The 24,085-nt window shown below is 43.2% G+C and overlaps 1 protein-coding gene across 4 annotated transcripts in view; it reads left to right on the top strand.

The window, feature by feature from the left end:
* The window catches only part of myo5c (myosin VC), a 101,093-nt gene that overhangs the window by 72,822 nt on the left and 4,186 nt on the right, over positions 1 to 24,085 (top strand). For 3 of the 4 annotated variants that reach the window (XM_085968655.1, XM_085968654.1, XM_085968657.1), the window contains 11 exons: positions 1,777 to 1,857; positions 4,199 to 4,379; positions 8,383 to 8,476; positions 8,760 to 8,823; positions 10,571 to 10,739; positions 11,773 to 11,860; positions 12,167 to 12,274; positions 14,124 to 14,278; positions 14,657 to 14,746; positions 19,847 to 19,997; positions 22,401 to 22,686. In XM_085968655.1, coding sequence (XP_085824781.1) covers positions 1,777 to 1,857; positions 4,199 to 4,379; positions 8,383 to 8,476; positions 8,760 to 8,823; positions 10,571 to 10,739; positions 11,773 to 11,860; positions 12,167 to 12,274; positions 14,124 to 14,278; positions 14,657 to 14,746; positions 19,847 to 19,997; positions 22,401 to 22,686 — 1,467 coding nt within the window. The remainder of the gene's footprint in view (positions 1 to 1,776; positions 1,858 to 4,198; positions 4,380 to 8,382; positions 8,477 to 8,759; positions 8,824 to 10,570; positions 10,740 to 11,772; positions 11,861 to 12,166; positions 12,275 to 14,123; positions 14,279 to 14,656; positions 14,747 to 19,846; positions 19,998 to 22,400; positions 22,687 to 24,085) is intronic. The other variant, XM_085968656.1, reaches the window with a different exon arrangement.

Here is a 24,085-nt window from a genome sequence, read left to right as displayed (position 1 = left end):
TGTCCCTGGCAAGCTGGGGCCAACGCCCGAGTATTTATACTCCTTGGACGGCGCTACCAGCTGGCCGTCCAGTGTTATTTCATAGGTAGTTTCTCGATGATGAGATTTATGACAATTCCCCTTTTTAATATGCAGTGAAATAAAACTTGGATTCACGCCAAGTCAAATTAGTGGCAGAACAGCAGTTCAGTTCAAATCATGGGGTTTTGACTGAGAGAGTCTGCCATCTGTTGCTGTTCACCACAACACCCACTTGCAGGCAAAACAAAATGGCTTGTTGGCAGTGTAATAAAACCACCCTATTAAGTGACATCCATATATTCTACCAAATAACATAGAAACATAGAAAAATAGGAGCAGGAGTAGGCCATTCGGCCCTTCGAGCCTGCTCCGCCATTCAATACGATCATGGCTGATCCTCTATCTCAATATCATATTCCCTCTCTCTCCCCATACCCCTTGATGCCTTTTGTGTCTAGACTTGCTAGGGTCTGTTTCGGTCAGTAAGACGTCTTTGGGTAGATATGAAATTAATAAACCAGTCAAGCTTCACTCTCTCTATGATGCCTAAACTGCTAAATATGTTGCTGTCTGCTGTATTGTAACACACTCTGGCATGTACGTTGTGGTGTATGTATTCGGATGTTGCTTTTCATTAGCCTATTATCAATACGAGAGAACTTCATTAGAAAAAGTTTCACTACTGTGATTATTATTGTTATTTTTGATCTTTTGCTGCTTGCTTATATATTAGTAACATTAATATTTCAATAATATGCGTACTCTAATGAACTTGATATTTTGGCTCGCTTTTATCATGAGACTTGAAACCAAGCACTGCTCAATCTGAAGGTTCCCACCTTGGCTTCCGGTTTCTGAAGCCCAGCATACCTTGCTCAACATTATGCTTCAGCCCAGTAGAATGAACAAAATCATACACCTAGAAAAAAAATGTGAGTGTCTTATTTAAGCTGTAAGGCCGTCACCTGGAAGTAGCTATTCAAATAGCAAAGCCAACATTTTTAGAAAAATGCTGCAAATCAATCACTTTTGTCGGCCAAATCAACAATTTTGTTCTTTTATTAGAAAATTTGACAGTCTTGTAATCTATATTTCCTGTTTTTTACTTCCCGCTTTGCCGTCTGTGAGGATTCTTCAATCTGATTGGTTGAGCAGCTTCCCTGCTGCTCGACCTGCTCACAGATGCCACAGATCACCTGTAGAGGGCGCTGAATTCAAACAGATGCCGGAAGACTGGAAATCTGCGCTGACGAGCCTGCTAAAAGTCTGTGGGTAGCTGTATGTGAGGTGAACGGCAAAAGCCGTTCCTTCGCCACTCAGTAAAATCTGGGCCAATGGATTGAGGAGAGTCATTAAAAAAAAATCACTCACTCAGAGAGGGAATTTCTAAATCTATCTAAATAATTGTGATGGGAAGACTTTATAATTGAGTAACCTGTACATAAGGAAGATTGTATAAATCTACCATCTAGTTGGATAGTGGGGAAGGAGCCTGATTTGCACTTGCACATTCAAACGTGATAACATGGAACTCTAGTCTTATGGCATTACGAAGTGAAAGCAAGATATAAAAGTGAAATAAAGGTATAATTGGAACATGCAGTTTGCTGTGGTGCCACCCCACTATGTTCTCCTAGTTTAGTGTATCTGTACAAAAACTTGTTGCATATTTCAAATAAAAGTTTGATTGGCAGTAGGTTAAATGTGGCAATAGTTGGTTAGGTTATATATTTTTTAAATAATGTTTCATTTAAGGCTTTCTCCAGAGGACATGGAACAGCTAAATGAAGATGGAGAGCTCTGGTTGGCATACGAAGGATTGAAAAGAGCTACCAGGTGATGGAAAATAAATTAAGTCCTATTTTGTTTAAATTTATACTGGCAATGCTGCAGAATTGTTTGTGTGTGGGTGTTCCCTACAGCAGCACAGTCTTGATATCTGCGTATTGCAATTATATATTTTGCGTCACCTGCTATAGAATTATTAAGTAAAGTATAAAAAGAAAAGAGCTTGCATTTATCTAGTAAATTATTACACCCTCAGGATTTCCTAAAGTGCTTCAAATTATATTAATGTTCATACAATTTACTGTCATGCATTTTGTAAGGTGGTTGTAAGAATTTTATCTTTTTGATATATACTCGCACTGTAGTGCCAGCCTTGTATTGATTACTGGGCTTTAAATACAAGCTGGACAAAAATGAACCCAGGAAGTGAAGAGCGAATTGCCAGCCCTTTTGTTGGAGAAGTAAACCTATGTTTATGGGAAAATTGAATCACAATTTTTAAGGACAAAATTATTAAACAAGGGGATGCTGTCCCTTTCTCAGTATTATATGTAAATGACATTTTTGTTAAGACTAAACAGTGCACTGGTTATTACCTCCATGGATATCCTTCCTGGTTTGCACAATTATCTTGTATATACTTTATCCTTGCTATCTATTATATATTAAAAGTGAGTGGTCTCGAGATTTCAGTGGTGCTGCACGAGCAGGTGACATTGTAAAGATAATGTTACATGACCGATTGAAAGCAATGGAGCACCACCTAATGTTTTGTGACAGCCCCATAGTACTGACCCTGAACGCCACCTTTCCTGAAGTTAGAGATTACAGCGGGCTGGATTTTGCCAATGGGGAGCTTTTGGAGGCGGGACTCCCACTTGTCAGGTTTTAGTCCCGCCTCCATCAACTTCTGGCCAACCCACGCTATTTTCCCTTGATTGACCTTGTTAAGCCCGCCCAGCAGGCCAATTAAGGGGAAGCCGGTTACAGAGAACTTCAGCGTATGACGTTTCATCTGTCATATATTTTTGACAGATGAATTGTCATCATTTGACAGCTCTGTGAAGCTGTCAAACACTGACATTCTCTGTTGTTTGATGAGTCCTTGTATTCAAGACTCATCAAACCTCTTTTGTGCGCAGAAATTAGATGGTTGTTGCATTGGAGAATGCAGCCGCCATCTGTCATCTCTGCCATGGAGATGTGGGGAGTTTCCGGTTCCCCAACATTTGAAGCCTGCAGGAAGAAACAAAGGTAAGTAAACATTTTCTATCACTTTCCACTCACCTCACATACTTACCACTCCACACTTGCACCCGTCACTTACCTTCACAGCGCACTTTTGCACCCCTCCAACCCCCGCAGACCCACTGCTCGCCTCAGTGACCCTGGCGGGGTTCGCAGCCTTCGGGAAGCCCACACTTGCAGGGGTAAAACGGGGATAATCCTCTTATCTGCCTGTTATCTACCTGTTAACAGGCAGTTAAGTGGCTGTAATCTCCTTCCCGCCCGGTGCAGGTCGGGTACTTGCCTCCTGGGAAGATGGCACGGGGGCAGGATGGGCACCCGCCCCCAGATTCTGCCATTTTCCCGGCAGTCTCCAAACCTGCCTCCCCAGAGCTGGCACGATCGCGCCCAACATTTGTGCCCTAACTGATTGATTTTTTAGCTGTAGGCCCCTTCTTGGACACTCATTCTCCCAATCGCTGTTTTCTGCCCATTTGCAGCCATTCTCCACTACTCATGACTTGATCCCCGCCTCTCCTGCCCCGATCTACACCTCGCCCAGCCCATTGTTCGCATCTCCCGGTTCATTCTTGGCCTTCCAAAGCCTGATTTCTGATTCTCCTGGCCCCTATTTGACTTCTTCCACATGACTTCTTCCATTGACTGCTTCTCCCCAACCTGATCACATCTACCCAGCCCCATGGTAATCAGAGTGTCTTTGACTTTGTGTTCATTTCTTGCAGACCTCTTTTTGATGATTCCCCCCCACTTACCTGCCCCTTTACTCCACTGTTGAGCTGAAGTTGCCAGTGGGAAGGTCTGTTCCCTCCCTTCAGCTGAGCTGAAATTGGGGGTCGACACAGGGCAGGCTTAGCCCCTCAGCCCCCAGCTGCGCCGAACTCGGCTGTGGAAAGGTCTGTTCCCGTCTTCAATAGTGGCCTTCCTCTGGACTATCCATGTGCAGTGGCACAGGAAATCAACTAGTAAATATTTAATTCTCTTTAGTTCAACAAACAACAATTCAGAATGCCAAAGGTTTCAGTAATGTGTGCCAATTAGTGACTTTTCTAGTGGCTTTTTATTTTCTGTTATGTTTACAAAGAACCTTGTGCCTATTGTGACTGCAATAATTCTATTAATTGTGCACTTCTGTATCATGTAGAGTAATGGAATTGCATATCCAGTCTCAGAAAGAGAGTTATGAAAAGGAAGTCGAGGAACTCAGTTTCAGAATTGATAATCTCTGTGAAGAGACAACATATCTACAGCAGAAGTTCCAAGCAGAGAATAATACTAATCAGAACATCCGGCAGGATCTGACCAGACTGGCTAACGAAAATATGGTACAATAAAATTAAGATCTTGCGTGCTGTGAATTACAACTGTTTCTCTCCCACATACGTAAGCAAAATCCAAGATTGGTTAGTTGAGTACCTGATAGAAATCAACTGCAATATAAAAAGGTATACAATCAGTAACTGTGGAATAATATTGAACTATAAAGGTCTCCCTCAATAGTACTTATAGGAAAAAATGGCAGAGAGAATTCTACTTCTACCACAGATTGAATGCAAATTAGTACTGGCATCAACTAACTTTTCAATATTTCTACATTTTTGAAGCACTGTTTACTAATGGACTAAAAGTTCAGTAGCTCAGTAACTATCAAACCATCTAGAGTGTGGCTTCCCCAGTGCAGCACTAAGCCATACAGATCAGAAGTTCACGGGGACAGTTCCTGCTATACTCTGAGTTATCTGGTCTCGGCCAGGGCAGCAGTAACATATACAAACGTATGAAAAGGACAGGAAAAGACCATCTGGTCCAGCAAGCCTGTCCCATCTAGATGATCAACTCATTCCCGCAATCAACCAATCTGCTGGAAAAGGCTAAAAAAAAGAAAACTTGAGGCCATACCAGTTGGGGTGTTACAAAAAAGAAAGGGAGGAGGGGTAGCATTGCTAGTAAAAGAGGGGATAAATGCAATTGAAAGGAAGGATATTAACTCAGTTAATACAGAATCTATATGGGTGGAGCTAAGAAATAGCGAGGGGCGGAAAACATTAATAGGAGTGGTATATAGGCCTCCAAATAGTAAAATAGAGGTTAGGGAGGGCATCACGAGGGAAATTAGAGAAGCGTGCAATAAGAGCACAGCTGTCATCATAGGTGACTTTAACTTACATATAGATTGGACTAGCCTAATCAGTAAAAATAATGAGGAGGAGGAATTCCTTGAGTGTTTGAGGGATGGTTATCTGGATCAATATGTCGAGGAACCAACTCGGGAACAGGCTATATTGGACTGGGTACTGTGCAATGAGAAGGGACTAATCAGTAATCTTGTTGTACGGGGACCCTTGGGTCAGAGCGATCATAACATGATCGATTTCTCACTCGAAATGGAGAGCGAAGAAATTGACTCAGAGACTAAGGTCCTGAATTTAAACAAGGGGAATTATGATGCCATGAGACGGGAACTGAGTAGGTCTGATTGGACAACGTTCCTGGGAGGACTGGAGGTAGATAAACAATGGCAAACATTTAAAGATAGAATGACAAAATTGCAAAAATTGTTTATACCAATCTGGCATAAAAGGAAATCTAAAAAGGTGACTCAACCGTGGATAACAGGGGAAATTAGAGACAGCATAAAATCCAAAGATAGGGCGTATAAAATAGCCAAAAAAAGCGCCAGAGCGGAAGATTGGGAACAGTTTAAGATAGAGCAAAGGAGGGCAAAGGGCATAATCAAGAGGGGCAAAATAGCTTACGAAAACAAGCTGGCGGAAAATATAAAAACTAACTCCAAAAGCTTTTATAAGTATATCAAAAGGAAAAGACTGGTGAAAACCAAAGTTGGTCCATTGCAGTCAGATACGGGGGAATATATAATGGGAAATAAGGAAATGGCAGATCAACTAAATGCATACTTTGGGTCAGTCTTTACGAAGGAAGACACAAAAAACCTCCCTGGGATATCGGGAAAAATAGGGACATTGGCAAAGGAGGAACTGACGCAAATCAATATCTCTAAGGATATGGTGTTAAGGAAGCTAAAGGGATTGAAGGTGGACAAATCCCCAGGGCCTGATAACATGCATCCTAGGGTACTGAAGGAGGTGGCCCTAGAGATAGCGGATGCACTAAGGATGATTTTTCAGAATTCATTAGACTCGGGAACAGTGCCGATGGATTGGAGGGTAGCTAACGTTACCCCACTATTCAAAAAGGGGGGTAGGGAAAAAGCAGGTAATTACAGACCTGTAAGCCTTACATCAGTTGTGGGCAAAATGCTGGAGTCCATCATTAAGGATGAAATAGCGGAGCACTTAGCAAATGGGGACAGGATAGGACAGAGTCAACATGGATTTACAAAGGGTAAATCGTGCTTGACTAATCTATTGGAATTTTTTGAGGGAGTAACTGGTAGAATAGATGGGGGAGAGCCAGTAGATGTGGTGTACCTGGACTTCCAAAAGGCCTTCGATAAGGTCCCACATAAAAGATTAGCATGGAAAATTGAGGCTCATGGGATAAAGGGGAAAGTTTTGGCGTGGATAGGGAACTGGCTGTCAGATAGAAAACAGAGAGTTGGAATAAACGGCTCATTTTCTGAATGGCAGGCAGTAACAAGTGGGGTACCACAGGGATCTGTCCTGGGCCCCCAGCTGTTCACAATTTACATTAATGACCTGGATCAGGGAGTCGGATGCAGCATTTCCAAATTTGCAGACGACACTAAACTAGGAGGGGGGGTGGGCTCAGAGGAAGAGACCAGAAAGCTCCAGAGCGATTTGCACAGACTGGGCGATTGGGCGGATAAATGGCAGATGCACTATAATGTGGACAAGTGCGAAGTTATCCACCTTGGGTGCAGGAACGGGAGGGCAAATTATTATTTAAATGGCAATAGATTGGGAGAGGGGGAAGTACAGAGAGACCTGGGTGTTCTTGTACACCAGTCACTGAAGGCGAGCATGCAGGTGCAACAGGCGGTCAAGAAGGCAAACGGTATGCTGGCCTTCATAGCAAAAGGGTTAGAATACAGGAACAGGGATACCTTGCTGCAGCTGTACAGGGCACTGGTGAGACCACACCTCGAGTACTGTGTACAGTTTTGGTCGCCTCATCTGAGGAAGGATGTTCTTGCCATGGAGGGGGTGCAGCGGCGATTCACCAGGCTGATACCAGGAATGGCGGGAATGACCTATGAGGAGAGACTATGTAGTTTAGGGATGTACACACTGGAGTTTAGAAGATTGAGAGGGGACCTCATAGAAGTGTATAAAATTCTGACAGGTCTAGACAGACTGGATGCAGAAGGAATGTTTCCCTTGGCGGGTGAGAACAGAACTAGAGGACATAATTTAAGGATAAGGGCTAAACCATTTAGGACAGAGATGAGGGGGAATTTCTTCACTCAGAGAGTGGTGAACCTGTGGAACTCATTGCCACAGAGGGCAGTGTACGCCAGCTCATTAAATATATTTAAGAGGGAATTAGATATATTTCTACGGGCAAAAGGGGTTAAGGGTTACGGAGAGAAGGCGGGGACGGGATACTGAATTAAAGGATCAGCCATGATCTCATCGAATGGCGGAGCAGGCACGAAGGGCCGAATGGCCTACTCCTGCTCCTATCTTCTATGTATCTATGTATCTATGTAATTACTATCAGTAACTTTAGGCTCGGGTGGGGGAAAATCAGCCAGTGTTCCTCTTCTGATTGCTGTCTAATGGTCCTCTGCTGGAAAGTATGGATGCTTTGAACAACTGGCTAGAATAGCACTGGGCCCAGCTGTGATGCGCCCCACAATCAAATTGCCTGCTAGATACTCAGGCAAAATTTCCGTGGGAGTTCTCCTGATCTCCCGCTAACACTTTGCCAGAAACCCCTGAGAAATGGCCTCAGTTTTTCCTGGATTTCCGCCAAAGTTACGGCAAAAGATCAGAAGGAACCCCCAGGTGTCACTGAGTAGATTCACACATAAAGAATGACCATTTGGATGAGGTATCGGAGAACTGCCCACACCAGTGGAACTATATTCTGACATCAGAGGAGAAAATAATGGTTCAAGAAATAGACATCTAGGCCTCCTCCACAGGACGGGCAGGAGAGGGTGGGGGGGTTAAAGAATTAAATATGGGGAATGTATCCCCAACATTTTTATGGTGGCAGATATCGGCGACATCCAAGTGTCCTGCCATTAATGCTGAGCTATCTTTCTCATTGATGCTATTTGAGCTTTGGTTCATTTATGCCACTGAGCTTGCAGCATGTTCCATGTTGTTGATGGTGTTGAAATTTGTTTCATTGGCGTAAACCACTTTTGTGTACACTCAGGTCATTCCAGAACTCAAACTCCAAATCTTAGAGCTGCATAAAGAGAGACAAGACATTGAGAGCCACTTACAGGGACAGGTTGTGGAAATGAAAGGTGACTATGTATGCTGTGTAGCATTTATCTAAAAGCATACAAATAATGAAGTGTGCTTCGTTGATTTTCAGAGTTTAATAAAGGTTTTTGCAGTTGTCGTACTCTCTGGAAAAATTGCAGCTTTACATGTATTGCACATTACCTTGCAAGCATTGATAAATTATGTTGTTAACATTGTAATGAATAAGCTACCAGTTAACTTCTCTCATCGAAGATACTGTGAAGGTTATGCACATTATATGAAAGAAAATCTGTGCACTGATTAAATAATTGCAATTTACAGAAAAAATGGAAGAAGCTACTGATCAATTACAAGGCAATCTTGAAGAAGAAGGATTCCAAAGAAGGTGTGAAAACTCTAATATTAGTACATTCCCTCAGGGCCTAACTTTGTTTATGATCAGTTCTACTGCACTAATTGGTGCAGATTTTCTCTTTAACAGAAATGCGAGAAGGGTGCCAAAGTTATGCATCAGGAAGGCAGAGCTCTGGATGTGCGTACTGAAATGCAGGAACAGAGTATTAGTTACCAGCCTCCAACTATTTAACCACTGGTGCCAAGCTTCTAATTTCTGTTAATCACCAGAATTCTAATGCATGTTTTGCTGTTGCACCAACTGTGCAGTATGATAAGGGAATTACAGTCAGAATTCTACTGCTTAGTGCAGTATATCATCAACATTGTGTGATAAATAATGTTAACTGAATTGACCAGTATTATTGCTACAGCCTTAGTCCTAAATATTTTTGATTTGCTGAATGTGATCATTATTCCAGTCATTAGCAGTCAGCTATCCTTATGTAGAAGGATCAGGCAGTGTGTTATTCAGTTATTTTCTTTAAATTCCATTTTGAATACCTTGAACAATTTGAAATGTCTGAGATGAGAACAGATTTATGACACTCAAGTTTGTTAGAATGTTTATTCAGTTATGTAATGTAAACCCCAGAAATATGACTTACTTTGTTCCCATTAGAACTGAGCCAGTCTCCTGCCTTTACTGAAGAAAACACTCAGCAGGTTATCCAAACTATATTTTGCGCAGTATTTTTTAATTGAATGTCATATTTTGAAAAAGTAAATATTTCCAAGGCTACTCATTACTCCGATATTATAGTTTTAATTCTCGTTTCTGCTCTGAGCTATAATCTGTGAAACTGTTGCTGCGTGACTCCTACTGTGTAAAGCACTAGGTTTTTTTTGCAGCTGGACAAGATAATTACATTAAGATTTTTGAACAAGTTCCAGTAAATTTACTGTAAAATCTGGTATACAAGTTGCTTTCATGCCTGTCCTCCACATATAAGGAATGACTTGTAAACCAATGCAATTATAGATTTTTTTCCCCCCATCCAGAAGAATAATTATAAAATTAGATATGATTTATAGACCGTACTTATTGCCGTTGGCTTGCAAGAGGCAATGCCGAGAATAAAACCATAGAGAGTCATAATTATTTTTATCTTGATTATCTAAAGAAAAGGTCCCTTTATTTACAATTAGTTTATAACTGAACAAAGCCCCAAACAGTAACAAAAAATTACCATTCCTGTTTTCTAATTATAGCAAAGCTGGAAAGTTTCCAGAATTTAGCACGGTGGCATATTGGTTAGCACTGTTGCCTCACAGCGCCAGGGACCCGGGTTCGAATCCGGCCTCGGGTGACTGTCTGTGTGGAGTTTGCACATTCTCCCCGTGTTTGCGTGGGTTTTCTCCGGGTGCTCCGGTTTCCTCCCACAGTCCAAAGATGTGCGGGTTAGGTTGATTGGCTATGATAAAAATTGACCCTTAGTGTTAGAGGGATTAAATACGTGGGGTTACGGGGATAGGGTGGGTTACGTGTTGGTGTAGGGGTTACGGGGATCGGGTGGGATATGTGTCGGTGCAGGCTCGATGGGCCGAAATGGCCTCTATCTGTACTGTGAGGATTCTGTGATTCTGTGAATTTAAACCAAGACACTTAATATTCAAATTGAATAGCAAATTCCCCAATGCTCCTCTCCAAATAAAAAAAATGTCAGCACTGGTGGTTGACAGTGGTACAGTAACAGGTTTTGCCATTGAAATGTTCTCAATTTCTTAACAATATATAGATTGTTAGAGTCCCAGAAAGATAACTGTGCAAAAGAAAATGTGGAGTTGCTTGCTAAAGTCAGAAAACTTCAAAATGAGAATTACCAACTACTGAATCGGACCCAAACTGATAGCGCAGCCAGTAACAGAATACAACAAGAAGCATCTCAATTAACAATGGAAAACTTGGTGAGTGTTGGAATAATGCCATCCTTAAAATACTACAATGGTTTTTATGTCGGCTGATGCAAATCATCTTTTAAAATCGAAAATGGACTGAATATTGTTGAAATGCAATCTTTGTACGGCAGTCTAACAACTTTAGCTTAAGACTGAACTGGAACGCCTGAATTTGAATACTCGTCTTGAGGGCATCCAAACTTGACTGCCTCCAATGGGGATGTTCAATATCTCCATCAACAACATAGAACATGCATCATCAGCTCCAGTGATAGAGAATTGAGTTCACAGAGATCATTCTGAGTTTGATCGTAGTGTTAATTGATATTTGAACGTGAAATGTCTGTTACGGATAAGCTGATATTGCTTAGCTGGGCGACTTGGTAAAACGCGCCACTAGATATGAGGCAGTGACAAAGAGCAGCTTAAAAGAGCCGTTCCCTTGAAAATGCACCTTTTTAATTGGTTGACGCCACAGCGGCAATATGAGGTTTGTAACTCATACAGGCCCCTTGGTGCTGGTGAAAAATAGGAAAATAGTTTTGCTTTTGTTTTGAAATAATTCGTACATAGTGTTATGCCATTTAGATTTCTCCCCATATAAAATTTAATTTGGTGGCTCAAAAAGAACAAAAATTGCACAGTACTCCAACTAAACTAAAGAAGGAAAAGGAATTGGAGGTTTGTCGTCGGGATCTAAAGGGAAATTAAAAAATTAAGCAGAAAACTTTCTTGGTTAAGTCTGTATACGGTGGAACCCTGATGTGACCATGTCCTGTTAACATTAATGTTAGATGCAGCCGGTTGAAATAATCTGTCAAACTCATATTTTATGATCTACATGCTTCAATTTACTTGACTATTTCATACTTGATTGGCGGTATTATCAGTTTTTTCTCTTATTAAAAGAACTCTGTGGCATGATTTTAAAAAAGCTAGTTAGTGGCGTTGCACCAGCGACAGAACTTTGTAACACTGACAATCAGTTGACCGGACTCCGACATCAGCAGAAAGGTCATTCTGTTCCTGTTTTGTTTTGGAGGATCTTGAGGAACAACTTGACCAGAAAGAAAAGCAAATAAAGAAGTTGCAAGATCAGATTAAGTCCTTCACCAAAACAATTGAGAAAGGTATGTAATTAGAACTTTGTCCGTAATTAGTGGTTTTTGGCCGAAAGTGTTGATATGTAGTAGAGATAGCAATATGTTAAACCCAAATCCTAACACTTATAATCAAGGAGCAATCATTTAATTTACAAAAGGACCACATTTCTCTGACATTTGATGTAACATATATATATATATTTTTCAAAAATATATGAGCTAAAAAGAATAGAGCAGACTTTTGTGGCTATACTTGAGAGTCTGAAGATTTAAGTGGTTTTGAAAGCAGAAAGAATCTGATTTGTACGCAAATGTGTTTATAATTCCAAACAGTTAATCAAGCCAATGGGAATCCGAGTCAAGTTGTGAGGAAGGAGTACCTGGGAATGCTGGAATGTAAAACTGAAGATGAAGAAAAACTCATCAAAAATCTAGTTTTGGGTAAAGTTGTTTTTCAAGACAATTTCTGTGATTTCTGAAGGACTTAAAACATAGGAATTGGTAGACAAAAAAACCAAGGTCCACCAAATTCATCTTCTACCATCCTCGCAGCCACATGATACAAGGCTAATGGTCCCTTCCGAGATTTTTCTCCCCCATGTGATGCACTTCACATTTCTCTAAATTGAATTTCATTTGCCACCCGTCTGTCCAATTCTCAAGTATATTCAAATCCTTTTGTAGCTTATCCTCTTCAACCTATCTGGTCTCTGATTGACCTGAGAATCTGTTAGGAGCAATCAGCATTAAAAGAAAGTACTTGTATACTTTATCAGCAAAATAATACTTTGTGTGCTACAGGAAACTTTGTGATATCCGGCACCGACGGGACCGAGCTGTTGCCGTTAGATCAAAACTGCCGGACATGTTGAAACATACGGAGATTTTCAGCTCCGTGTGAATCAACAAACCCTGTTGCTTAGCAACAGCTTCAAAACAGTCGACTGCAGCTTAAAAGCGTCTCTAGCTGAAGCTGTGGCTTAGCTACAGACCTTGCAGAGCCTGACTGGGAAAAAAAAAGCAACGAGAAGTAAAAATACTTAAAGGAAACGGCTCCTGAATTTTGCCGGTAGATAGAGCTTTCCGGACTTTTAACCTCCGGATAAACCAAAGTTTCCTGGGTACATGGTAAAATGTGCCTGTCCTGAGAAAACATTAAATCCCCAATTTACGATGCGCAGCCCCATGAGACCTCTGCTAGTGTATCAAAAACAATACTTTAGTAGCTGCAGATTGCTGGGTTTAAGTTATTCGCTCTGGTGGGAATTGGTACCTGCTGCGCCTGTTTTTGGACATGAAATGGAGGTGGTGGTGCGGGGGGGTCCAGTTTCCAGGCACAGTCGCCCACGTTTGATCCTCCTGGAAGTTCACCAGCTGCTAATTTGGCAGTCAGTGACTTCTGAGTGCCCAGGGCGCCCCAGGAGTTGGGCCCCTTAAATATGTTAATCAGAGGCCTGCCGCCCGTTTCAGGACCCCAATAGCAAATCGGGCAAAAACTGGGTGGAGTGTGTATCGCACCTGTTTCATGTTTTTCCCGGTCATACGGCGGCCTAATAATAGGTACCTTTTTCGGTTTCCACATACCGTAATGCAATACTGCAGGCTGCTGCTGGACCGTACTCGTCTCCCTCTCATTCGCCTTCTCTCCCCTCCCCCCCCCCCCCCCCCCCCCAGGACTTGCCTCTAGGCCGGTTAGGTGTCTAAGCCAGACGATTTTGGGAAGGCCCGGACTGGCGAGCTGCAATAGGGATGCCCGATTTGCGCCCCTAGCTCGTTGCTGTTATGAAGATGAGACCCGAGCCCCTATTCGAAGTGAACCTCATGCCTCTGTCTTCAGGCGTGTTTTCAACATGTCACTGATTTTACACAGATTCCCGGAAATAACTCAAATTCTCCCCCCCATCACTCATGTCACATATCAATTTTAATTGCAGTCGTTTATTTTTTACAGTGCTCGATTGTGGCGTTGGCTATAAAAGTATTGACATGAATCTTGTCATTCATGTGGAAATGACTTATGAAATAATACTGGGCGGCCTGCTGGTGGTGCTGTCCAGGGAGAGTATAAATACTCGGGCATGGGCCCAGCTTGCTCGGAACATTCTTTAACAGGAACTAGTGAAGGACACAACTAGACTTCCATGTTGTAAAAGAGTTGATTAAAGCTTTGTTTAATGCTTAGACCAAGTGCCTAGTAGTTTTCTTACGTCAAGTATTAATTAAATTATTATTGTACTTGTGTATAGCACTCTTATATATTGTTATGTATATGGTTATGTTTTACTTTTAGACCTTAAACCACGAGGTGTGGTGGTAAATATGATTCCAGGACTGCCAGCAAACATCCTGTTCATGTGTGTGCGCTATGCTGATGATATTAATAATGCTGAAACGCTGAAATCCCTGATGAATGCCCTGCTTGGTGGCATCAAAGAAGTCACTAAGGTAAGAAAACCTCCAGAAGTGAAGTGTTTAATACAACATTTATTACTTTTTAATGAACTTTTAAAATATGAGGTGTTTCATGTAAAGTGTCTTGTGCTTTTACAAATGAGAATATATGTATTTTTAGAATTTGTTATGAATATTTGATATAGAAAATAGCTGCCATCCCCCAAAAAAAGCCTGTAACGTACTTAAAGTTTAGGTAACATCAGAAATATTGATACGGCTACAGTGGTTTATGGATACTATCGGTATACCAAAACTATGTTACATTTTCCTGTGATTTTTTTTTTATATATGAAAGATAACTTTTTCAAGTCGGGAGAAAATTCTGTAATTGTTAATATTCATTCTTTCAAATCTTGCCTTGTTTCACAGAATCACAATGAAGATTTTGAAATTCTGTCATTCTGGCTTTCAAACAGTGTCCACTTTCTTAACTGTTTAAAACAATACAGTGGAGAGGAGGTAAGAACATGCTTCATCTGGGAATTCTGGATTTGCTCTTCATATCTCCAAATTTTGTGACAAAACACATTTGTTTCCTATTAATATTTAAAAAAATTTAAAAAGAAAGAATTGCATTTCTATAGCGCCTTTCATGACCTTAGAACATCACAAAGCACTTTACAGCCAATTAAGTACTTTTTGAAGTGCAGTCACTGTTGTAATGTAGGAAACGCGACAGCCAAATTTGCGCACAGCAAGCTCCCACAAACAGCAATGTGATAATGACCAGATAATCTGTTTTTTGTGATGTTGATTGAGGGATAAATATGGGCCAGGACACCGGGGATAACTCCCCTGCTCTTCTTCGATATAGCGCCATGGGATCTTTTACATCCACCCGAGAGGGCAGATGGGGCCTCGGTTTAACGTCTCATCCGAAAGACGGCACCTCCGACAGTGCAGCACTCTCTCAGTACTGTACTGGACTGTCGGCCTAGATTATGTGCTCAAGTCTCTGGAGTGGGACTTCAACTCACACCCTACTGACTCAGAGGCGAGTGTGCTACCAACTGAGTCACGGCTGACACAATGGGGGAGAAATTGGGCACCTTAGTGCCTCTGGTTAGCGTCTCCCGGGGGGGGGGCGCTAAGCACTTATTGACCGGGCGCAGCGAGAAGATCGACACTCGCTATATTCAGCAGGAGGTTTGCAGAGGCGGTATGGCGTTGCACCCCGCCCGATCTCCTTCGCCCGGAGATCGTGATGTAATCGGCGTGCGTAACGCCCCGGACCCGAACTTCGGTTCCGCACCCTGCAGAAATACCGGGTGAAAATGCCGGCAGCTGCAGGAGGCATTCATCAGGAGGCCGGCCGCTTCAGGAGCGATACTTAAAGGCGAGGTGGCCGAGGTTAGTAAAAAAAAATTATGAAATGCTCTTTTTTTTTTCCCTTGACTTCTCCAGCGATCGATCAGCCCGGCACTCTGCTGCAGTGCATCAGGCTGATCAGGCCAGATCACGGCTGCCGTCGGGGACCAGGTAAGTTTTCCCCTTGCAAAGCCTGCAGTGATGGCCCTTCCCTTGAAGGGAGGGAAGGTGCCTTCCAACGCGGCAGTGCTGCACGGCCCATTGTGTAGCGCTGCTCACCTACCATCCCGCCTGCTGCCTGCTGCACTCCAGGAAGGAAGTGGAGCTTGATTTAGCGCTCCATTTCCTGGAGCACAATCCCCAAATTTTTTTAAAGTTGAACAGGCGCTAATTTTTTCAACTTTTAAAAGTTAGCGCCTCAAACGGGGCGATACTGAATTTCTCCCCCCAATATGTGCTAATCTGCAATGAGATTTTACTAAAATCATTCATGGTTTTATAATTTATTTGTTAACATATTCAGCACACTTTTGAGATACCTATTGCACATTACTGTTGGCCACGACTTTTCCTCTTATATCTTTGTTAACAATTTTTTAATATTCATTCTCGGGAAATGGGTGTCTCTGGCAAGGCCGACATTTTATTGCTCATCCCTAGTTGCCCTTGAGAACGTGATAGGCCGCCTTTTTGAACCGCTGCAGTCCATGTGGTGAAGGTACTCTCACAGTGCTGTTAGGTAAGGAGTTCCAGGATTTTAACCCAGCGACAGTGAAGAAACGGCCGATATAAGTCCAAGTCAAGGTGGTGTGTGACTTGGAGGTGATGGTGATCCCAGGCATCTGCTGCCCTTGTCCTTCTAGGTGGCAGAGGTCACAGGTTTGGGAGGTGCTGTTGGAAGGACCTGCTGCAGTGTCTCCTGTAGATAGTACACACTGGTACACCAGCGGTGGAGAGAGTGGATGTTTAAGCTTGTTCAGTTGAGACTCTGGTTAATAGTAACCTCCAGGATGTTGATGGTGGGAATTCGGTGATGGTAATCCCACTGAATGTCAGGGGAATGTGATTTTAGGCTCTTGTGGAGACGGTTATTGCCTGGCACTTGGTGAATGTTACTTGCCACTTATCAGTCCAAGCTTGGATGTTGTCCAGGGGCCTGGACTGCTTCGTTACTGAGGAATTATGAATGAAGCTGAACACTGTGCAATCATCAGCGAGCAGCATCACTTCTGATACAGAGAATGTCATTGATTAAATAGCCTAAGGTAGTTGGGCTGAGGATGCTGCCCTGAGGAACTCCTGCAGCAATGTCCTGTGGCTGAGATGAGTGGTCTCTAACAACCGTCTTCCTTTGTGTTAGATATGACTCCAGGCTCTAGAGAGTTTTCCGCCTGATCCCCATTGACTTCAGTTTTATTAGGGTCCTTAGGCCTAGAAATTGAGTGGGCTTAGCGCCCATTTTGCGGCGCTAGAGGGCATTGCGCTGGACTTACAGCCGGTTTTGAAATTGACTAGGGCCCAACATCGGCGTTACACCGGTAGCGCTGCGCCGGCACCGATGACGTCATCGGTGTGCGCAGCGTCCCGGTTGCCGTGGTGACGGGCCCCAGCGCCGAAATTCAGTTGCGGCCGCCTCGCCCGTGGCAGCCGCAACTAAGACTCTGGCAACAGAGTCTTCCACGACTTTGCGCCGGCGCATAAAGGTGGAGCGGCGGCCGGCCGCTTTCCCACCGGCCGCCTGCCCGCACCTCCCTCCCCTGACTCCCCCACCACCCCCCCCCGCGGAACAGATGCTTCTCGGCTGCGAGCCCGGCACTTCCCCGAGGTGCCGGGCTCATTTTTGTGGCGATTTAACCGGCCAGCGGGCGGGTGCAGGCAGCTCCTCCTCAACTGAAGGAGGAGGCCTGCACTTCCCGAGCCTGCCGCACCGCATCGGGTGCCGCAGCGCCGGAATAGCGCCGCAATGCGGCGCGTAGCGCCAGTTTTCAGGCGCAAACAGCCTTCAGTAGTGCCGGCAGCCGTTTGGGCGCAGTGCTACTGAATTTTTGGCGCGCACAGCGCGACTTAGCACCGGCGCTAAATTTCCGGCGTTAAGCCCCGGCGCAGCGCAAACTCAATTTCTAGGCCTTAGTGCCACACACGGTCAAATGCTGCCTTGATGTCAAGGACAGTCACTGTTACCTCACCTCTGGAATTTAGCTCCTGTTTCCATGTTTGGACCAAACCTGTAATGCGGTCTGGAGCCGAGTGGTCCTAGTGGAACCCAAACATTTCTGATCAGTTTTATTTATATATATATATTATATAAAAGCAGTAGAGTTTGAAAATTTGAACTTCTTACACAAAATTGGGGGGGCCAAATTTGCCTCGTTTGCACCCGCCGTTAGCGCCTCCGATGGCGTCATCGCCGAGTGACGCAACCCCTTGACACGTTGCTGCGGCCTCTTAGCGCCCTGTGGCCGAAATTCTCGCGGGTCATGAGGTGGGCCGCACACTGCTGGCAGGGTGTTAATTAAAGGGGTGGTCTGGCTGCGCGCCGCACCGAAATTTTTTATTTTGGCCAACCTCCAGGTTGGCCCCTCTTGGCGGCCCTAGGCATGATCCGTGGCTGCCATCGTGCCGTCCAGCACCGCTTCTCTGTGCCGGGCTGCGGCCATGGCACCACACCGTGCTGGTGGGCTAGTGGAGGCCATCAAACGGCCTGCAGAGTGCGCAGCGGCCCTCCCCTTTAACGGAAGGAGAGGGGCGCAGTAAAGCATCAGCGCTACGCGGAGTGGCCGCGTAGTGCTCCAGCGCTACCGCACTTTGTGCCCAACGCCCCACCCCGAGAGGAAGTGGAGCACCCAAGATAGCGCTCCACTTCCTCGCCGCTGGGCTGGTACTTCCGCTCCAGGTGCTGAATATAAGGCGCTAATTCGGTTACCGCCCCCAAACAGGGCTTAACCGAATTTCACCCCCTAGGATTTCTTGGGATTGGGGATAATATATTAGCATGGATTGAGGATTGGTTAATGGACAGAAAAGAGAGAGTAGGAATAAACGGGACTTTTTCAGGTTGGCAGGCTGTAACTAGCGGGGTACCGCAAAGATCAGTGCTTGGGCCTCAGCTATTTACAATCTATATTAATGACTTAGAAGAAGGGACTGAGTGTGACGTATCCAAGTTTGCTGATGTTACAAAGTTAGGTGGGAAAGTAAGCTGTGAGGAGGACACAAAGAAGCTGCAGAGAGATATAGACAGGTTGACTGAGTGGGCAAGAACATGGCAAATGGAATACAATGTGGGGAAGTGTGAAGTTATCCACTTTGGTCGGAAAAACAAAAAAGCAGAATATTTTTTGAATGGTGAGAGACTGGGAAATGTTTGCATTCAGAGGGACCTGGGTGTCCTTGTACATGAATCACAGAAAGTTAACATGTAGGTACAGCAAGCAATTAGGAAAGCAAATGGTATGTTAGCTTTTGTTTAAAAAGGGATTAGAGTATAAGAGTAAAGAAGTCTTACTGCGATTATACAGGGCATTGGTGAGGCCATACCTGGAGTACTGTGTACAGTTCTGGTCTCCTTACCTAAGGAAAGACCTACTTGCCTTAGAGGGAGTGCAGCGAAGGTTCACTAGACTGGTTCCTTTGAGGAGGGGATTGCCGTATGAGGAGAGATTGCGTAGACTTGGCGTATATTCCCTAGAGTTTAGAAGAATGAGAGGTGATCTAATTGAAACATATAAAATTCTTACAAGGCTTGACAGGGTTAAAGCTGAGAAAATGTTTCCCCTGGCTGGGGAATCTAGAACACAGGGTCACAGTCTCAGAATAAGGGGTTGGCCATTTAGGACTGAGATGAGGAGACATTTCTTCATTCAAAGGGTTGCGAATCTTTGGAATTCTCTACCCCAGAGAGCTGTGGATGCTCAGCTGTTGAGTATATTCAAGACAGAGGTCGATAAATGTTTGGGAACAAAGGGAGTTAAGGGATATGGGGATAGTGCAGGAAGGTAGAGTTGAGGTAGAAGACCAGCCATGATCTTGTTGAATGGCAGAGCAGGCTCAAAGGGCCAAATGGCCTACTCCTGCTCCTATTTCTTATGTCATGTTCTTAGTGACAATTTGAGCAATGAATGCTTTAGTCCATTGGCAGCTGGATTATGAGTTTTTTAAATTTTTCAAAAAGTAAAAATGTGAGAGACTTATTGTTTGTGATGTTACTACTATTGGTGCATTTTAACATCATATTTATTGTTTTTAATCAAGGAGTTTATGAAGCACAACAATCCTCAACAAAATAAACAGTGTCTGAAGAACTTTGACCTGTCTGAGTACAGGCAGATTCTGAGTGACTTGACCATTCACATCTACCAACAGTTCATTCAAGTGATGGAAGATGATCTTCAGCCAATGATAGGTAAAGATGATTTCTATTTCATCAACTTTAGAACTATCAATGCTTGTACATCAGATGGGAGATTCAGATCACTTCAGAAAATTTTATGGCGTCACATTCAAAATACACCCCAGATTTTCAGCAAGAAATACAAGATAGAATGGTAACCTTAGATGAAATGCAACTTGTGTTTTGGGGTCTATGCTCATGCCAAGTACTACAGTTGAAACCGGATAAGGTTCCAGTTATATTTCTGTGATGCATGTATATGATTAGAGTGCGTATGGCGGGTAAGAGAGATAGCAATTGTAAACGGACTGGTATGTACATGTACGAATTGGTGCAAAGAAGAGATGGCACTAGCCCTGGTATGCATGGCTGGTTTGCCTGTTTGTGTTTGTCTGTGGATTTTTATATACTGTTAATGATTGTATTAGTAAGCACCCTGTTAGTCTTTTACTGGAAATGCTAATAAGAACATAGGAAATAGGAGCAGGAGTAGGCCATTCGGCCCTTTGAGCCTGCTCCGCCATTCAATGAGACCTTGGTTGATCTTCTGCCTCAATTCCATTCACCGGCCCTATCGCCATATCCCTTGATGCCCTTACTAGTCGGAAATCTATCGACTTCTGTTTTGAGTATACCCAATGACTGAGCCTCCACAGCCCTCTAGGGTAGAGAATTCCAAAGATTCACCACCCTCTGTATGAAGAAATGTCTTCTCATCTCAGTCCTGAATGGCCTACCCTTTATCCTGAGGCTGTGGCCCCTGGTTCTAGACTTCCCAGCCAAGGGAAACATTCTCCCAGCATCCACCCTATCAAGCCCTGTAATAATTTTGTATGCTTCAATGAGATCCCCTCTCATTCTTCTGAATTCAAGAGAATACAGGCCTAGTTTACTCAATCTCTTCTCATACGACAGTCCCGCCATCCCAGGAATCAATCTCGTGAACCTTTGTTGCACTCCCTCTATGGCAAGTATATCCTTCCTTGGGTAAGGAGACCAAAATTGTATACAGTACTCCAAGTGTGGTCTCACCAAGGCCCTATATAATTGGATTAAGACTTCTTTACTCCTGTACTCAAATCCTCTTGTAATGAAGGCCAGCGTACCATTTGCCTTCCTAATGGCTTGCTGCACCTGCACATTCCCTTTCAGTGACTCATGTACAAGGACACCCAGGTGCCTTTGAGCATCTGCATTCCCCAATCTTTCACCATTTAGGAAGTACTCTGCCTTTGTTTTTTCTACCAAAGTGGATAACTTCACATTTATCCACATTATAATCCATCTGCCATGTTCTCGCCCACTCACTGAGCCTGTCGAGATCCCCTTGAAGCCTCTTCACATCCTCTTCACAACTGACACTGCCACCTAGCTTTGTGTCATCAGCAAATTTGGAAATGTTACATTTAGTCCCCTCATCCAAATCATTGATATAGATTGTGAATAGCTGGGGCCCAAGCACCGATCCTTGCAGTACCCCACTAGTCACAGCCTGCCACCCTGAAAAAGACCCATTTATCCCTACTCTTTGTTTCCTGTCTGTTAACCAATTCTCAATCCATGCTAGTATATTACCCCCAATTCCATGTGCCCTAATTTTGTTCACCAACCTCTTGTGTGGGACCTTATCGAAGGCCTTTGAAAATCCAAATACACCACATCTACTGGTTCTCCTTTGTCTACTCCACTAGTTACATCCTCAAAGAACTCCAATAGGTTTGTCAAACAGGACTTCCCTTTCATAAATCCATGTTGACTCTACACAATCTTTCTATTAGTTTCTAAGTTCCCAGTTATTGCATCCTTTGGAATCGATTCCAGCATTTTCCCAACTACTGATGTGAGGCTAACAGGTCTGTAGTTCCCCGTTTTCTCTCTTCCTCCTTTCTTAAATAGCGGGGTTACATTTGCCATTTGCTATCCTCCAATCTGCAGGAACCGTTCCAGAATCTATAGAATTTTGGAAGATGACAACCAATGGCCACCTCTTTCAAAATCCTAGGATGTAGGTCATCCGGTCCTTGAAATTTATCGACTTTTAGTCCCATTAATTTTGCTAGTACTGTACTGTTTTTTTACTAATAATAATTTCTTTAAAGTTCCTCATTCTCACCACAGCCTTGGCTTTCTTGTATTTCTGGGAGGTTTTTTGTGTCATTCTCCAAGAAGACAGAAACAAAATATTTATTTTATTTCTCTGCCATTTCCTCATTCCCCATTATAAATTCTCCCATCTCTAACTGTAAAGAACCTACAATTACCTTCGCCAATCTTTTCCTTTTAACGTACCTATAGAAGCTTTTACAATCCGTTTTTATATTTTTTGCTAGTTTGTGTTCATATTCCATTTTCCCTTTCTTTATCAATTTCTTGGTCCCCCTTTGCTGATACACAATTGTTATTACTCTATTTTAGTACCAGGAATGCTCAAACATGAAAGTCTTCAAGGCATTTCGAGCATGAAGCCAACTGGATTTCGGAAACGATCTTCAAGCTTTCAAGAAGAAATGGACCAGTACACCATATCTTCCATTTTGCAGCAACTCAGCTATTACTTTACCACAATGTGCCAGCATGGTATGGACACAGAGCTCATCAAACAGTCAGTTAAACAGCTATTTTTTCTGATTGGAGCAATCACCCTTAATAATCTCTTCCTGCGCAAGGACATGTGCTCGTGCAGAAAAGGAATGCAGATAAGGTAAAATCGGAAATGGAGTAGGCATTGTACTTCAATACTTCCTCTCAAAGCGTGAGTTGTGTTTAATCTGTGAGAGATATAACCCCAGGTGAGATTAAGGCCCGAATCTTCCTTACCTTGGCGGGTCTGGTGCGGTCGATGTCCGTGGCGGGTTCCAACCCTGCTGCTGGCTCCATCCTACTGCAGAAAATGAACTTACCTTAATGGGGCCTATTAAGCCCGCCCAGCGCGTTACCCGGCCCAATGAGATGGAGCGGGTCTGGTGATGTCATTCATGACTCGTTTTAAGCCGGGATCCTTAAAGGGACCCTGGCCACATTAAATTTTAAGTTCAATCTAACATAGTGAGTGTTGAATCTTTACTGTACAATCATAAAAGTTATGTATGAGTGACAAATATTTAAATAAAATTATCATTAAGTAATATGACCCCATCTACAAATATGATCAAGAACATAATTAAAAAAGTACATTAATTGTGAAGTTTTTGGTGCTTTAATCACAAATCTATAAACTTTGTATCAGTAACTGGTACAAATAAAAGATGTGTGTGTATAGGTAATATATAAAATTAAGCAGATTTTAAATGTAGTTGCAAAGGGGTGGATTTACAATCTTATGCAAGTTCAGCGGAAGAGCAGCAGAATCCCTGACAAACAGTGTAATTGGTGCTTACAATTTGTTTCTGGGATTTCTGTAGCTCTTCCATTGAAGTTAACAATGGACAAGTGAGAGAAGCTTCACAGAAATTCACCCTAAAGTCTCAGACTGAAAAATTAAATTAGTTATATTCAGGGACTGAAAGCAAATTGAACCAGTGGAATGAGTGATGAGAATGAAATTGTTACGGTTGATGACTTGATTTAATGTGTAACTGGACAATCACAGTATACTGTGAGAAAAGCCTGACCAGAAACAACACAAACATTTATTTAAATGGTATATGTCATTTTTTACAGTGCAGATCAATTCACTGCAATTATTGTTGAGTTGGAAGGCAACAGCCGAGAATGGCCAGTGAAAAATTAACATTTACCAAGTAGTACAGAGTCTCCATCAATCTGTTAGCTGATGTAATCAACATGTTTTTATTTTGGTTTGTTTTCCATGCTGTCCAGTAATCAGCTGGAGCAATGGCCATGGAACTCCCGCCTCAGGTTGACAGACGGGGTTCCTGAGCTGTGTGAATCCCGTGGCCATGCAGGGAAATTTTAAAAGTAGGGGGGGAGAAAGGCTCTTAAGTGCCTTAAAGTACCTCATAATGATTTCAATTGGGTCCCCCGCTGCTGCAGGTCGGGTCGGCTCCACGCTGACAGACGCACCTGTGGGAAAGACACGTGGGAACGAGTTAACAGCGGGTCCCCGACCCACTGTCAAAAAAACCAACTTGCCATCTCGC

The sequence above is a fragment of the Somniosus microcephalus genome, chromosome 27 (assembly GCF_052327205.1).
Source record: "Somniosus microcephalus isolate GS21.2 chromosome 27, FLI_Smic_1.0, whole genome shotgun sequence".
In the NCBI taxonomy this organism is placed as follows: Eukaryota; Metazoa; Chordata; class Chondrichthyes; order Squaliformes; family Somniosidae; genus Somniosus; species Somniosus microcephalus.
Note: the sequence above shows the minus strand (reverse complement) of the source record. Positions and strands in the feature narration are given on the sequence as shown.